Here is a 16,319-nt window from a genome sequence, read left to right as displayed (position 1 = left end):
ATGCCCTAGATATATAAAATTTAAGTTAAAAATTTTAAATTTAATAAATGACATAAGATTTCTATATCAAAAACTACAAAAATTGCTGAGAAATTAAAGGTGTAATATAATTATAGATCAGAAGTCTCAACATCAAGAGGTTATTTCCCCCTAAAACTCATCTTACAAATTCAGTACAGTAGCAAACAAAATCACAGCAGACTTCCTGTTAAAACTGTCAAGTTCATTCTAAGATTTACATGGAAATGGGCAAAAGACGTGAAGTGACCCTTTACCAAAGAAAGATATGTGATAGGTAAACACGCACATGAAAAGATGCCAAAATCTTTTGTAAATCTAATCTAAAAGTAGACTTCAGGGAAATGAAACACAAATTAAAACCACAATGACCTGCATTTGACATGCATTAGAACGTCAAATTTAGAAAGTTCTGATCATATTGAATGTTGACAAGGATGTGGATAAAGGAACTGGGACTCTTATCCACTGTTGCTGGGACTGTAACCTGGTACAACCACTTTGGAAAGTAGTGTGGTGGTTTCTTTAAGAAGTTAAACCGAGGGGCCGTAGCTGTGACATAGCTGGTAAAGTGGCCATCTGCAGCACCAGCATCCCACATGGACGCCAGTTCAATTCCCGGCTACGCCACTTCCAATCCAGCTCCCTGCTAATGAGCTTGGGAAAGCAACAGAAGATGGGCCAACTGCTTGGGCCCCTGCACCCACATGGGAGACCTGGAAGAAGCTCCTGGCTTTGGATCGGCCCAGTTCCCACCATTGTGGCCATTTGGGGAGTGAACCAGCAGATGTAAAATCTCTCTTTAACTGCCTTTAAATAAATAAATCTTAAAAAAAAAAGTTAAACCTATATACACCATATGACACAGCAATTCCTCTCTACCTATTTGCTCAAGCCAACATAAAAATACCTTCCCCTCCAAAATATTGGCATGTAAATATTCATAGCTGCTTTACTTGTAACAGCCAACGGCCATAAGCATCCCAAATGTTCACTAAACAAATGGCTAAACAAACATTAGACCTTCATAAACCAGAGCATTTCAGCAATGGAAAATAATGCACTACTGATGAATCTCAAAAACATCATACTGAGGAAAAGGAAGCCCGATGCCAAAACAGCACATACTTTATATTCTATTTATTTGAAATTCAAGAAGAGGTAAAACTAACCTATGATGATAGACATCAAACAGTGCTGCCCAAGGGAGGTAGTGACCAAATGGACAGGATCATGAAGGAAATTTTTTTTTTAAGATTTATTTATTTATTTGACAAGCAATGTTACATACAGAGAGAGAGACAGAGATTTTCCACTCATGGTTTCATTCCCCAAATGGCTGCCACAGCTCGAGCTGGGCTGATCTGAAGCCAGGAGCCAGCGGCTTCTTCTGGGTCTCCCACATGGGAGTGGGGGCCCAAGCACTTGGCCATCTCCCACTGCCTTCCCAGGCCATGAGCAAGGAGCTGGATTGGAAGTGAAGCAGCTGGGACATGAACTGGTGCCCATATGGGATGCCAGCACTGCAGGCGGTGGCTTAGTGTATTACACCACAGCACCGGCCCCGTGAGGGAACTCTCTGAGCTGACGGCATTGTTCTGTACCTGGACGGACAGGGGGGTTACACGGGAGAACTTACCGCATTGTGTATATTAAGTTCCATTCATTTAATTGTGGGTCAATATTTTCTCAATGAAAAAAAGTCTGAATGGGACCCTAGAGCAATCTACCATCCTAGAGAAGCTGAACTGTATTTATCTTCATTGATTTTCAAAAAAGAAATTACGTAATTATGAATTCCTTGGAAAAACAGAAAACCCGGATGAAGGCAGAGAAAACCATAACATTCCTCTTGAAATCAAAGATTGGAAACATGACTCAGAGGGTGGGCAATCAGTGTATCCACTAGGACACCGTGTGGGGCATCCACACCCCTTATGAGAGGGCCTGCTTCCAGTCCTGACTACTCTGCTTCCAATCCAGCTTCCTGCTAACGTGCACCCACCCTGGGAGGCGGCAGATGACAGCACAAGTAACATAGGTCCATGCTGCCCAGGGAGGAGTTCTGGGCTCCTGGCTTCAGCCTAGGCTAGCCCCAGCTGTTGCAGTCATTTGGGGAATAAACCAGCAGATGGAAGATCTCTCCCTTTTATGTCTCTGCCTTTAAAATTAAAAAAATGAAAACTGATAAATCTTTTCTTTGTAAGAAGAGTGACTCAGAGACAGCACCTAGGGGCTGGCACTCGCTGACCCATTGTTGCCATCAGTGTTTACTGAATATTACTATGAGTCAGCTTTTCGGTGAGCGGGAGCGACAAAGTCCTTGGACCCACTGAGTACACATCCTCTAAGGGTGATTACAGACTAGGACAAGTGCAGTGAACGAGTTACCCAAGAAGCAATAAAGGGGTGGGGAGGACCTAAAATAGTCTGAGGACGTCGTCTCTGGATTGCGTCCCGGGACGAAGGGCAGAGGGAAGAGCGTGGCGGGCAGATGGCAGAGATAGGGCGAAAGGTCCAGAAGCAGGAAGAAACGCGATGTGTCTGAAGGTATCAGACCATCAGCGTGACTGCAGCCTAATGGGCAGACTGGAGACGGCGGGGTGCGACTGCACTGGCCAGCTGGGCAGGGTCAAAGGCCAGGGCAGAGCCTGGGTGAGAGTCGAAGATAACAGGAAGCTTCTGAGGGGTTTTCAGCAGGTGGGAGACAGGATCTGCTGCTGGGGAGGGTGGACACAGTGGGGACAAGGCTGGGAGATCAGCTAGGAAGCTACTGCGGTGGCACGGATGACAGATGGTGGTGACGGGAACCAGTGAGCCAGCAACAGAGATGGTGAAAAGACAGCAGACGTGGAACCGACGACATTGCTGAGGAAAGGCAGGGTGGACCACGGTGACATTATTGACCAAGATGGGGACTCTGAGGTGGGACTGGCACTGTGGCACAGCGGGTTAACGCCCTGGCCTGAAGTGCCGGCATCCCATGTGGGTGCTGGTTGGAGACCCGGCTGCTCCTCTTCCAATCCAGCTCTCTGCTGTGGCCTGGGAAAGCAGTAGAAGATGGCCCAAGTGCTTGGGCCCCTGCACCCACATGGGAGACCTAGAAGAAGCTCCTGACTCCTGGCTTTGGATTGGTGCAGCTCTGTGCATTGCAGCCAATTGGGGAGTGAACCAGAGCGGATGGAAGGCCTCTCTCTCTCTCTCTCTCTCTCTCTCTCTGCCTCTCCTCTCTCTGTATCTCTGACTTTCAAATAAATAAATAAATCTTTAAAAAAAAAAGAGTTTCATTTTAAGATGTCTATGAATCCAGCAAGCACAAGAGCTAAGGAAGCAGCTGGGTACATGAGCCTGAAGTTCAAGAGAGTCTGAGCTGGGGATGTAAAGTGAGGTCATTACCACATAGTGGTAATGAGTCTCAGAGCAAAAAGCTGCAGGCGCAGGAATGAGCTGGGGCACCCCGACATTCAGGTCTCCTCTAAAGACACAGGAGAAGCGGTGAAGCGGGGAGAAAGCCAGGACAGTGCTTCCCAAAGGTCGCCACCTGTTCTCAGGGCGTAGGACAGCTGCAGGAATACAGCGGTTCTTCCGAAAGAATTTGCTGTGAGTGAAGAAAGGAAGACGGGAGGTGGCCTTGCAGTTTTTACTGGAAGAGGAGCCACAGAGGGTCCCGCTGGCTACTGCAGCCCAGAGACCACCACACACATCAGCCAGCAGCTTCTTGGAGTGGGGTGGGAGGGCGGGGTGGGGTACAAGGATGAGGCTAGGGGCATCTAATTTGGAGAGAAATCAAGATGACCTGGAATGTCGACTCAGCCACAATCCCACAATGACTCGCAAGCTTCCTGCGACAGCTCACCGTGACCACGCCACTTTCCCGCTCTCCGACCACAGAGGTCTTTAACCCAGTGTTTCTGTAAAGAGCAAGACCCGCCAGGCTGGCAAGCTGCCACGGACAGGTGAGCCAAGGTTCTGCTGCCCGAGCTCAGGGATTCCAGTTACATCACCAGCTTAACCATGAGGCCACTGCCCCACCTTCAAACTCTGGCTTACCAACGCTCACACCTGCCATTCCTAGCTCCTTCTCCACCTACCCAGTTTCCTATCCTCAGATGCCACCCTGCCTTTTTGCCTTCTTCTCTGGCCTATTGAAGATAACACAGCAGTGGTCGCCGAACTTCTGGTTCCTTCTGCTGTTAGACAAACGACTTCCTGCAGGAGCACGATGCTCGGGCTTACCAGGAACGGTCAGAACGGAGGGGGACTTTACAGGCTGCTCATTAACGCGGCTGCTGTTCTGAACCCAGAAGATGCTGACCGGCTCAGGCGGGCCCACGGCCTGACAAGTGAGGTTGAAAGCGGTGTTTCGGGTGACGTTCATGTCCTCGGGCTGCTTCGTGAAGTGAGGAAGCCCTGCAGAGAAAGAGTGACGTGAAAGCATGCTTCACATCCCATAGAAGACGCGGAGCCTGTAGGGAATGGAAACGGGGCTGGCACTGCGCAGCCTGAGATTTTCCTGCCAGCACTTTAGAAATGGCCAGTTCTCACCTCCTTATAGCTGGGTAAGATGGGTGAGCGGTTGATCTAGCAGGCAGGATGCTGGTTAAGATGCCCTTATCCCTTGGCTGGTGCCGCGGCTCACTAGGCTAATCCTCTGCCTTGCGGTGCCGGCACTCCGGGTTCTAGTCCCGGTTGGGGTGCCGGATTCTGTCCCGGTTGCCCCTCTTCCAGGCCAGCTCTCTGCTGTGGCCCGGGAGTGCAGTGGAGGATGGCACAAGTACTTGGGTCCTGCACCCCATGGGAGACCAGGAGAAGCACCTGGCTCCTGCCATTGGATCTGCGCAGTGCGCCGGCCGCAGCGGCCATTGGAGGGTGAACCAACGGCAAAGGAAGACCTTTCTCTCTGTCTCTCTCTCTCACTGTCCACTCTGCCTGAAAAAAAAAATGCCCTTATCCCAAATCAGAGTACCTGGGTTCAAGTCCCAGCTCCACTCCCAGTTCCAGCTTCCTGCTAATGCACACCCTGGGAGGCAGCTGGTGATGGCTCAAGTAGTTGGGTCCCTTCCAACCAAATGGGAGACCTGGACTGAGCTCCCAGCTCTCAGCTTGGGCCTGGCCCAGTACTAGCTGTTGTGGGCATCTCAGGACTGAGTCAGCGGAGGGGAGAGCTCTCTCTGGCTCTCAAGTAAATAAATAAAACTGAAAAAATACCAAAGGCTGAGTAAGAAAGAGTACAGTGGCTAACTCGGCCTCCAGTTGGCTTTCTAGGACACTTTCCCAGAGGGGCTGTAAACGATGATTCAGAACTGGTTTTACCAGGACGCAGGCCACAGACAGCTCTGAAACCCAGTCCTGCTCCAGCTCCTGGGCCTGGCTGGCAGGTTTTCAGTATTTCTTCCCAAAATAAACAGAGTAAAGACAAAGCTATGCAGTAGGACTGCACACGCTTTGAGAAGAAACTATGGTGTGTGATTTTCACATGAGTGATAATTCCGTGTGTAGGGGGCTGCACACTTGTCAAAGCGTGTTCTTCTGAAAACAGTGCAGGCACCGTGCCACACGTACAATCCCAAGATCCTCTATGACATCCAGAATCAGGTCCACAAGGAAACGTAGGATTCTCTCAGAGCAAGCTGGTGAGGAGTATCTGGGCATGTGCCAGGTGTTGAACGGGTCAAGCTAAATGTCTCCAGGCATCTCCACTGTGCTCTGGGGGCTCACAGACCTGGTTCCAGCAGGCACGGTGGGGTGGGGGGCTGGGGGGAGGTGTCAAATGCAATTCTTTTTTTGTTTCAAGGTTTTTCAAAACTCTGCTTGGACTTCATGTGTCCTTGCCCTGGGCATTGTTTACCCTTCAATTTCACAAATAAAACGTCCTCTGGACATTTTCCCCAGATGAGCAGCAAACGCAGGAAGCCCACCCCCAGCGGATCCTGTGGCACGAACGGTCCTGCCTGGGATGGGCTTAGAGCAAGAGTCTGGAAGAGACTTCCCGGCAGGGGCACCCTCCCCGTCGCTCCCCTTCTCCGACTCCTGCACTCACTGCCCCCTCGCCCTCCCCGCCTCACCCCTCAGGCCTGCTGCCTACTCCACGGGTACTAAGAGCAGGTTCCCTAATAAGCCGGCGATGAATGGGCCTTTCAGTGGGAGAGGCTTCTGGGTGAAAAGTTAATCACCTGCTTGAAAGTCTGGAAGGAGCAAAGTCAAAAGAAAGTAGAAAAAGAGTGATGGGGAGGCTCTGCTCCCAGGGCGCCAGAGGACAGGGGGGCAGGGCCCTGGAGGGCAGCCCTGGGGAAGCGAGGAGCAGCCACTGGGGTGAAGACAAAGGTGCATCCCACTGCAGGCTTTCCTGATGGGCCCTGCCACTGCAGAACCAGGCATGCAAACCCCCAGACCATAGATCACCTGTGCAGCAGCCGACACGCCCCCTGCAGTTCAGGTTCCTGGGGGGCAGAGAGCACCTTTATCCCTTGCCTGACATCTTACCCTCCATGTCATGGCACGGAGTTTCTCTGAAACGTGCACCTGACAGATTGTATGGCCCACAAGGAGTCCCAGGGTGGGCTGTTGACCCTGGCCAGGAAAGTCACCCGCCCTCCCCTGTTCCACCATCCACAGGTGCAAGACAGAAAAGGATGCTGAATAATAAGCAGGCAGCCACGTGACTGAGTGTCTCTGCTGCCGGCACTGAGAACTAGGTAATAAAATGCAAAATGTTGCTTCCTATAAAGAAGTCTTCATTTTTTTAACTGTGAATAACATGCAGACAAAGAAACTCATAATCCTTTTTTATCCCACCTTTTACTGAGTAGAATAGAGCTCAAACTTCAAGAACTGAGTTCATGGGGCCGGCCCTGTGACTAGTGGGTAATGCTGCTGCCTGCAGCACTGGTATCCCATATGGGTGCCGCTTCGAGTCCTGGCTGCTCCACTTCTGATCCAGCTCTCTCTGCTGATGGCCTGGAAAAGCAGTGGAAGATGGCCCAAGTCCTTGGGCCCCTGCACCCTCATGGGAGATCCAAAAGAAGCTTCTGGTTCCTGACTTCAGATTGGCGCAGCTCAGGCCATTGTAGCTATTTGGGGAGTGAACCAGCAGATGAAGACCTCTCTGTCTCTGTCTCTGTCTGTCTCTGTCTCTCTGTAACTCTGCCTTTCAAATAAACAAATCAATCTTTAAAAAATAAATAAATAAATATATCTGATAAATGTAATTTGATGGGATGAAAAGACTTCCTTTTTAACACACACACACACAAAAGAATTGAGTTCGTTTCATCATTACCCAAAGTCTAAACAGAGAATTGCCTTGCAAAATCTCAGAGCTGACGGAGTTGTGAGGTTTGCACACACAGCAACAAACAGGCAGGCCTAACTCTGGAGTACACAACAGCACGCAATACAGGCTCGGGAACAAGCAGCTCTCGTGGCCTTACCTTGTACCTCGATGTCGATGGGGTCGGACACAATCTCGTCATCGTTTATTTTCATCTTACAGACGTAGGATCCATTGTCTGAACGCTGCACACCGCTTATGCTTCAAAGAAAAACACACAGAGGTATTGATAGTGACGGTCATTTGAGCCCCTACCACAAACGTTTCAACTTCTCTGCCATATGCTGTGATGGTTAATTCTCTGTGTCCATGTGGTGAGGCCTTGATACACAGCAGGTCAAACACAGGTCTAGAAGCTGCTGTTGTTAGAGGTAAGGAGACAGTCAGGGGTCAGGGAAAGAGCCCGAGGCACTATGTCACCCTGCCCCTCCCACCCCAGGCTCTCTAAAGCTCCTCTCACAGACGGAAACCTGAGATCACTATTACAGCAAAGCTGTGGCTCAGGACCTGAACCCGTCAAACATGGCTGCTGACCAGGTCCCTGAGCTCACCTACAGCCGATTATAATATCTTTCCCATAAAATTACCATGGCCGACACTCCTATTCCCATCATGCACCGATTCCATGATACTTCTGAAACTTCCCAAAAAGGCCATAAAACGGGCAATCACCAATTCTCAGAAGTCTCCACCCTTTCCTGGACAACTCCACCCAAAGCATCACCCTCTGGGCCTCCAGATCGCAAAAAAGGACGCCCTGAACCCCTCTGAGTGTGTGCTTTGCTTTACCCGTAAGTCTTGTTCATCCGCTAATCTTTATCTGTTTACATCTTGTCTTCAAATTCTTTCATGCGTTAGAGACAAGAACCTGGAACCCTTGGCCTCCCCAACACTGTGAAGGTTATTTTGCAGATGTCATTAACTTCTTCTTTTTAAAGATATTATTTATTTATTTATTTATTTAAGAGGTAGAGTTACAGAGAGAGGGGAGACAGAGAGAAAGGTCTTCCATCCACTGGCTCACTCCCCAAATGGCTGCAATGGCAGCAGCTGGGCCCATCTGAAGCCAGGAGCCAGGGGCTTCTTCCAGGTCTCCCATGTGGGTGCAGGGCCCCAAGTGCTTGGGCCATCTTCCACTGCTTTCCCAGGCCATAAGCAGAGAGCTGGATGGGAAGAAGAGTAGCCAGGACTCAAGCCGGCACCCATATGGATGCCGGCCCTGCAAGAGGAGGGCTTGATGTTTATTATTTGAGAGGCAGAGTTATGGAGAGAGAGGGAGAGACAGAGAGAGAGGTCTTCCATCTGCTGGTTCACTGCACTCACTACACCAGCCCCAGATGTTATTACTTGAAAGGTAGAGAGACAGAAATACACACACACACACACACACACACACACACACACTTTCCATTCATTGGTTTGCTCCCCAAACACCTGCAAGAGCCAGGGCTGGGCAGGTGGAAGCCAGGAGCCCAGAACTCCATCCTGTTCTTCACATGGGTGACAGGGTACATGAGCCATCATCTGTTGACTCCAAGGATGCCAGGACTCCAGGATTCAAACCAGGCAATGGGATGCGGGTGCCCAAGCAGCGTCTTACCCACAGCACCAAAGGCCACCAAGATGTCATTAACATGTAAGTCAGCAGCTGTGGGTAAAGATCACCCTTCACAGTGTGCACTTGGCCTGCACCCAGTCAGGTGGAGGCTGTATCAGAAAGGACGGGGGGGCTCCTGAACAAAAGGGATTCTGACTCCCGAAAGCCTGAGGGCTTCAGAGTGCAAGGGCAACTCTCCCTGAGTCTCCAGTCCCCTCTGTAGTGTGTGTACTCACACACACACACACACCAGAACTCGATCTGGGTCTCCCATGTGGGTAGCTTGCGTCCAAGTGCTTGAGCCACTGTGTGCTGAATAAGCAGAAAGCTGGATTGGGAGTGGAGGAACTAGAACTCAAGCCAGGCTCTCTGACACAGGAAGCGGTGCCTGCAGCAGCAGCTTAACCCACGACACCACAACACCTGCCCCTGCTCTTGTTTTCTACGGCAGACTCTGCACCAGTGGCTACTAGGGGACTGAGCCCTCAGTATTTGGGAAATGTGTAGTGCTGTTTTTGGGGTCACAATGATTAGGAATTACTCTGGTTTTAGAGGTGAGGGGCGACTGCTCCATATCCCGAATGGTCTTCTGAGACCAGAACCTAATTCACTTCCCATACACATTGGAGTATTTAGCATGGTTTATAATATGTACCCAATTTCCCAGGACTGGGAAGGGGAGGGCTGGTATCCCTTTGCCCTGGGTTCTGGTCACTATTTCAGAAGGCTGGCCACTGATAGCACCACCGCACTTGCAGCTGTCCTGGGTCGGCCATGTGCTTGGGGCAACACCACAGTGCCAAGGTACTTCACGTGATCGTGCCCGGCGCATTTACATGATGAAACCCACATGATTCTATTACAAACCATCTTTCAAAAAAATGTTTAGGCCGGCGCCGCGGCTCAATAGGCTAATCCTCCACCTAGCGGCACTGGCACACCGGGTTCTAGTCCTGGTTGGGTCATCGGATTGTGTCCCAGTTGCCCCTCTTCCAGGCCAGCTCTCTGCTATGGCCTGGGAGTGCAGTGGAGGATGGCCCAGGTTCTTGGGCCCTGCACCTGCATGGGAGACCAGGAGAAGCACCTGGCTCCTGGCTTCGGATCAGCATGATGTGCCGGCTGCGGCGGCCATTGGAGGGTGAACCAATGGCAAAAGGGAAGACCTTTCTCTCTGTCTCTCTCTCTCACTGTCCACTCTGCTTGTCAAAAAAAAAAAAATGTTTATTATTTGAGATGCAGAGTTACGGAGAGAGAGGGAGAGACAGAGAGAGAGGTCTTCCATCTGCTGGTTCACTGCCCACATGGCCGCAACAGCTGGAGCTGAGCTGATCCAAAGCCAGGAGCCAGGAGCTTCCTCCAGGTCTCCTACACAGGTGCAGGGGCCCGAGAACCATTTTTTTTTTTTAAAGAAGATCTATCTAATACCATTTATGCAATACCATTTTGCAGCTCTTACTGCCTGTGATAGAGTAACTCCCAGCCCTATTTCTCCTGTGTTTCCATAGAGGTTTTCCATAAATATTCTCTTTAGGGCCTAGCTGGAGACAGGAGGAGTGGCTGTCCAGGCTCAGTCTCCTGGGAAGCTCAGCGGGAAAGGCCACGAGCCCCAAACAGCCATCTAGCACCCCACCCACTGGTGAGGAAGAGATCCGGAAAGAACGTGGAAGGGAGAGGAGGGGTAATTCAGGAAGATGGCCCAAACTGAGCCAGATGCCCGGTGGGGAGCAGAGGGGGAGAATCTGGGGCTTCCTTGAGAATGTTTAGACTTTGAGATAAGGCGGGGATTCCAATGGCTTCTGGTGAGCAAAAAAGCAGACTCTTGACCGTGAATCAGGTCAGCATCACGCTCCCCAGGGCTCAGAAAGAACTGTCAATGGCTGCACTCACTCCAAGAAACTCCTCCTCTCCGGATTCTCCATCCAGCCAAACTATCTCCGGGCAGGGGGTGCACTTTCAGACATTCACAGCCCGGGAGGTTGGTGGAGAACCAGCTTCGTGCCAGTATAAGGGAGGCCTGGGCTCTGGGAAACAGAAGCCAAGGCTTAGCCAGGCTCCAGACCGGAAGCCCCAGAAGAGAGGGATCTGGGACAGGCATGTCTCAGAGGGAAAAAAATGTGATGATTTTGGGGCCGGCGTCACGGCGCACTAAGTTAATCCTCCGCTTGAGCGCCGGTTCTAGTCCCAGCTGCTTCTCTTCTGATCCAGCTCTCTGCTGTGGCCTGGGAAGCCAGTGGAGGATGGCCCAGGTGCTTGGGCCCCTGCACCCACATGGGAGGCCAGGAAGAAGTACCTGGCTCCTGGCTTTGGATCGGCGCAGCTCCAGCCGTTGCTGCCATTTGGGGAGTGAACCAATGGAGGGAAGACCTTTCTGTCTCTCTTCTCTCACTGTCTGTGACTCTACCTGTCAAGTAAATAAATAAATCTTAAAAAAAAAAAAAAAGTGATGATTTCTTCATTGTGACAGAAGATGCATACAGTATTTTCCTTTAAAGTTTCAGGAGTGTGTGATTGATAGCAAGCAAACTAAGGCAACACTAAGCAAACTCAGTGTGGGTGTTTAGCCTATCAGTTAAGACACCCACACCCCAGGTGGGAGTACATGGGTTCAACACCTGGCTCTGCTCCTGGACTTGAGTTTCCTGCAAATGCAGACTCTGGGAGGCAGCAGTGATGGCTCAAGTCACTGGATCTCTGTCACCCACGCAGGAGAGCTGGATTGTGCTCCTAGCTCTCAACTTCAACCCAGTGCAATCCCGGTCATTGTGCAGGCATCTGGAAAGTGAACCAGAGGACGGGAGGATACTTGATCGCTCACATTATCTCTCTCTGCCTCACAAATGAATAAATAGGTAAATGCTTTAAAAATATCTAAAAAGGCCAGCGCCACAGCTCACTAGGCTAATCCTTCACCTGCGGCGCCGGCACCCCAGGTTCTAGTCCCGGTTGGGGCACGGATTCTGTCCTGGTTGCTTCTCTTCCAGTCCAGCTCTCTGCTGTGGCCCGGGAAGGCAGTGGAGGATGGCCCAAGTGCTTGGGCCCTGCACCTGCATGGGAGACCAGGAGGAAGCACCTGGCTCCTGGCTTCGGATCAGCGCAGCACGCCAGCCGTAGCGGCCATTTGTGGGGTGAACCAACGGAAGGAAGACCTTTCTCTGTGTCTCTCTCTCTCACTGTCTAACTCTGCCTGTCATATATATATATATATATATATATATATATATATATATATAAAGGAAAACTCTGCAAACTAACAACCAAGGAAAGTATTACGTTCAGAGGCCTCAAAAAGTAAAATATAATTACAGTATGGTACATGATTCAGCTGAAAACAATTTCTACTGCCACAAGAAATGCGAACCCGGGGTACTGAAGTGACCGCAGCAGTGAGTAACACACGCCCTGCTGCATTGACACACATGCCGGGGACTGGCACACATGCACCGACATTCATAGGGCTGTGTGTGGACAGAACAATACAGAAGAGAGGGGCAACCTCAGTTCCCCAGAAGGGAGAGGGCCAGAGCTGGAGTGGAGGAGAGAGATCTTTAAATAGCTGAGATATTAACCACGTGAAGGCACTACCTTTTTTTTTTTTTTTTTTTTTTAATGGTCTACAAATCTCATCAGATTTTGGTCAGACACAAACATCTGAAGCAGGGAGAATGAAAGAAATGGTAGACTCAGACACGGTGTCTAGACAGGAACCACCTGGCCACGGCGGCAGGGAGGCCGGCAGCTGCAAGAGCCCATCACGCCAGGGCAGCCTGGGCTGTGCTGGCCTAAGAACATTCCTTCCACAAAGACTCAGCGACTCTCTGCCCCGCCATCCTGCCACAACAGGGCTGGCCGGCAGTCTCACTCCAGGGTCTTCTCAAAAGGATATGCAACAAAGGGATAAATTGTAGGGCGCTGGGAGAGGGAGGAAAGGGGAGTTAGTGTTTGGGAGCACAAAGCTCCAATGCGAGAAGATGGAGAAGTGTGGACAGCAATGATGAATGCGCTAAAGCCACTGAACCAGACGAGCAAAAAGGGTTAAAATGGTGAATTTTATGTCTTGCACCTTTTACAATAAAAAAAACATTTTTTTAAAGAATTGAAAAGAAATTCAAAGACCCACGGATGGTTTCCTGTCTCACCAACCACAGATCAAATGGTGTTGAAAGGATGTAATGGATAACCCAGCGCGAGGCAGTCGGAGCCGAGAGGAAATCTCGCAAAGACAAAGCAGCTCTGTGAACGTCAGGCATCTGTGGTTACTAATAAGTTTTCCAGTTGATGGGTTAGCTAAAGAAATGAAGTTCTTATTTTCTGGGTGTTCTGCGGATGGCTCACGGAAGGTTCTACTTTTCCAGCAGGATAAGGAACCGCCCGCAGGCTTGGTCAGACCCACGGGAGGCAGAGTGTGGGTAAGGAGTTCAGCAAGGAGAACCAGCAGCAGCCTCAAAAATTCATGGTGCGTGGAGACAGGGGGCCCTGATGGGTGCAGGATTTTAGGGGATCCAAACTGCCCACTTGACAGCTCCACCAAGGAAACATGCTGAAGAGGCCAAATCCTTCCAGTGTTCTCCGCTAGGAATGACGTCAGAGGCTTAGGAGCACTGGGAATCCCGAGGCTAAACAGCAAACACACAGCAAACCCTTTCCTTCACAGCCCTCCCAGTAACGGCAGGCGCCGGCTCACAGGGGCACCCGGCTTTGTTCTCGCTTGAGTTGGCCTCCCCGGCCTCCTAGTCCATGGCTACCTTCTTTCTGGAATGCTCTACCTGAGCAGGACGCATTTCCCTCTAAGCTGGAAGGCTTTCTACATGCTACCCCAGACACTTGAGCTTTAATTCTATTCCAGTTACATCCTTCTTTAGAGACTCAAGGGCAAGGTCTTGGCCAAGCAGTGTCCTGAGGCCTGGACAAACGGACGTACCGTAGGCACAGCCTGACACTGGATGCAGTCGGAGCACCAACCGAGGCTCAGCGCAGTGACTCAAGTCTCACCGAGGTCGGTAAACGCTCTGGAGGGGTGCAGGCTGAGTCCTCACCAACCAGAACCAGGCCAGGAGGGGCAGAGAGCGGTGCAAACTTTCTGCATAAATCACCAAGCCACACGGCAGGTATTTGGTGCCGTGGTTAAGGTACTGCTTGAGTACTTGTGTCCCATGTTGAAGTGCCTAGGTTTGAGGCCCAGCTCCACTCCTAATTCTAGCTTCCTGCTAACGCACTCCCTGGGAAGCATCTGGTGATGCGTCAAATACTGGGGTCCCTGTCACCCATGTGAGAGATCTGGCTTGTGTTCCTGGTCCCTGACTTTAGCTGGGCCCACCTAAGACTCCTGCAGGCACTGGGGAGTGAACCAGTAGATGGGAGCTCTCTCTTTCTATTTGTCTTTCTCTGCTTCTCAAATTAAAAATAAATAAATAAGATCAATTTTATTCCAAGAACTGTAAATTTATATATGCTTAGAAAAGTTTACTTGGGGTCCTTTTTTTTTTTTTTTAACAAATTTTATTTATCTATTTGAGAGGTAGAGTTACAGACAGAGAGAAAGAGAAAGAGAGAAAGGTCTTCCATCCTCTGGTTCACTCCCCAAATGGTCGTAAAGGCCAGAGCTTGGTCAATGAGAAGCCAGGAGCCAGGGGCTTCTTCTGGGTCTCCCATGCGGGTGCAGGGGCCCAGGCACTTCGGCCATCTTCCACTGCTTTCCTAGGCCAGGACTTGAACCGGCGCCCATATGGGATGCTAGCACTGCAGGTGGAGACTTAGTCTACTAGGCCACAGTGCCGGGCCCAAGTCCATTGTTTTCTTCTTTGTACTTGTTTGGTGTTTTCCAAGCTTTGAAAAAAAAATATATATTTGACTATTAAAAATTTTAAGTGCACACAGGAGCTAAGACAAAGTAGTTTCAAAAAATCTTTCAGCAGGGGCAGAGTTGTGGCACAGAAAGTTAGGCTGCTGCCTGAGAGGCAGGTATCCCATATGGGCACTGGTTCAAGTCCTGCTGCTCCACTTCTGGTCCAGTTCCCTGTTAATACACCTGGGAAAGTAGTGGAGGATGACCCAAGTGCTTAGGCCTCTGCTACCCATGTGGAAGACCCAGATGAAGCTCCTGCCTCCTGGCTTCAGCCCAGCCCTGGTTGTTGTGGCCATTTGGGGAGTGAACCAGTGGATGGAAGATCTCTCTGTCCTGTCTCTCCCTCTTTCTCTGTCACTCTGTCTTTCAAATAAATAAACTGATTAATCTTTAAAAAAAAAAACAAATCGTTAATTTTCTCAGTGGGAAGTCGTGCCTGGGAGCTCCTATAATTTCCATTTTCTTATCCCCTCCTCCCACCTCCAGAGTCAATTAACTGTTTGGCTGCAAGATGCAGTCGTCCCAGAGTGGCAGCAATGTACTTCCCCTAGTCCTGGGGCCAGGAACTCCTCCCCTAAATTGACACTTCATGGCCAAATCTCAAAGCTGAAGGACATGCCACCTCAACACACTGACACCACTTTTTTTTCTTTTCTTTTTTCTTTTTTTGACAGGCAGAGTGGACAGTGAGAGAGAGAGACAGAGAGAAAGGTCTTCCTTTTACCGTTGGTTCACCCTCCAATGGCCGCCGCAGCCGGTGCACCACGCTGATCCGAAGCCAGGAGCCAGGTGCTTCTCCTGGTCTCCCATGCAGGTGCAGGGCCCAAGCACTTGGGCCATCCTCCACTGCACTCCCTGGCCCCAGCAGAGAGCTGGCCTGGAAGAGGGGCAACCGGGACAGAATCCGACGACCCGACCGGGACTAGAACCCGGTGTGCCGGCGCCGCAAGGCAGAGGATTAGCCTATTGAGCCACGGTGCCGGTGACACCACCTTATCACTTCTGCACTTGACCTTGGATTCTGCCCTTCCCCTGCATTCTGTCCACAGCCACAGGCACGAGCACAGGCAGCAGGTCAGGCTCAGCATCCAGTCATTCCAGCTGGGCATCCGACAGTGACAGAACACACTTTCCTGAGCCAGGCTGGCCATTCTCATCACGTCTGTAAGTGTCTGCGTGCTGTGATTTAAAAAACAATCCCTGTTCCTTGGTGTGTAGAATGATGTCACCCATGAACGTTAAAGCTCTCCTTACTGTAAATTACTTTACCACAGTCCTTTGAAAGAGACAGAGCAACAGGACTGCACAGGGCCACAGAGAAACAGGGTGTTAGAAGCAATGGAAAGCTGGCGCCGCGGCTCACTAGGCTAATCCTCCGCCTAGCGGCGCCGGCACACCGGGTTCTAGTCCCGGTTGCCCCTCTTCCAGGCCAGCTCTCTGCTGTGGCCAGGGAGTGCAGTGGAGGATGGCCCAGGTGCTTGGGCCCTGCACCCCATGGGAGACCAGGAGAAGCACCTGGCTCCTGCCATCGG

At 50.7% G+C, this 16,319-nt stretch overlaps 1 protein-coding gene across 1 annotated transcript in view; it reads right to left on the bottom strand.

Annotated features, from left to right (window-relative positions):
- Positions 1-16,319, bottom strand: part of MERTK (MER proto-oncogene, tyrosine kinase) — a 117,964-nt gene that overhangs the window by 80,158 nt on the left and 21,487 nt on the right. The window contains exons 3-4 of the mRNA XM_008254044.3: positions 7,449-7,549; positions 4,255-4,428 (exon numbers count right to left, since the gene is read on the bottom strand). Coding sequence (XP_008252266.2) covers positions 4,255-4,428; positions 7,449-7,549 — 275 coding nt within the window. The remainder of the gene's footprint in view (positions 1-4,254; positions 4,429-7,448; positions 7,550-16,319) is intronic.

Source organism: Oryctolagus cuniculus, chromosome 2, assembly GCF_964237555.1.
Source record: "Oryctolagus cuniculus chromosome 2, mOryCun1.1, whole genome shotgun sequence".
Lineage (NCBI taxonomy): Eukaryota > Metazoa > Chordata > Mammalia > Lagomorpha > Leporidae > Oryctolagus > Oryctolagus cuniculus.
Note: the sequence above shows the minus strand (reverse complement) of the source record. Positions and strands in the feature narration are given on the sequence as shown.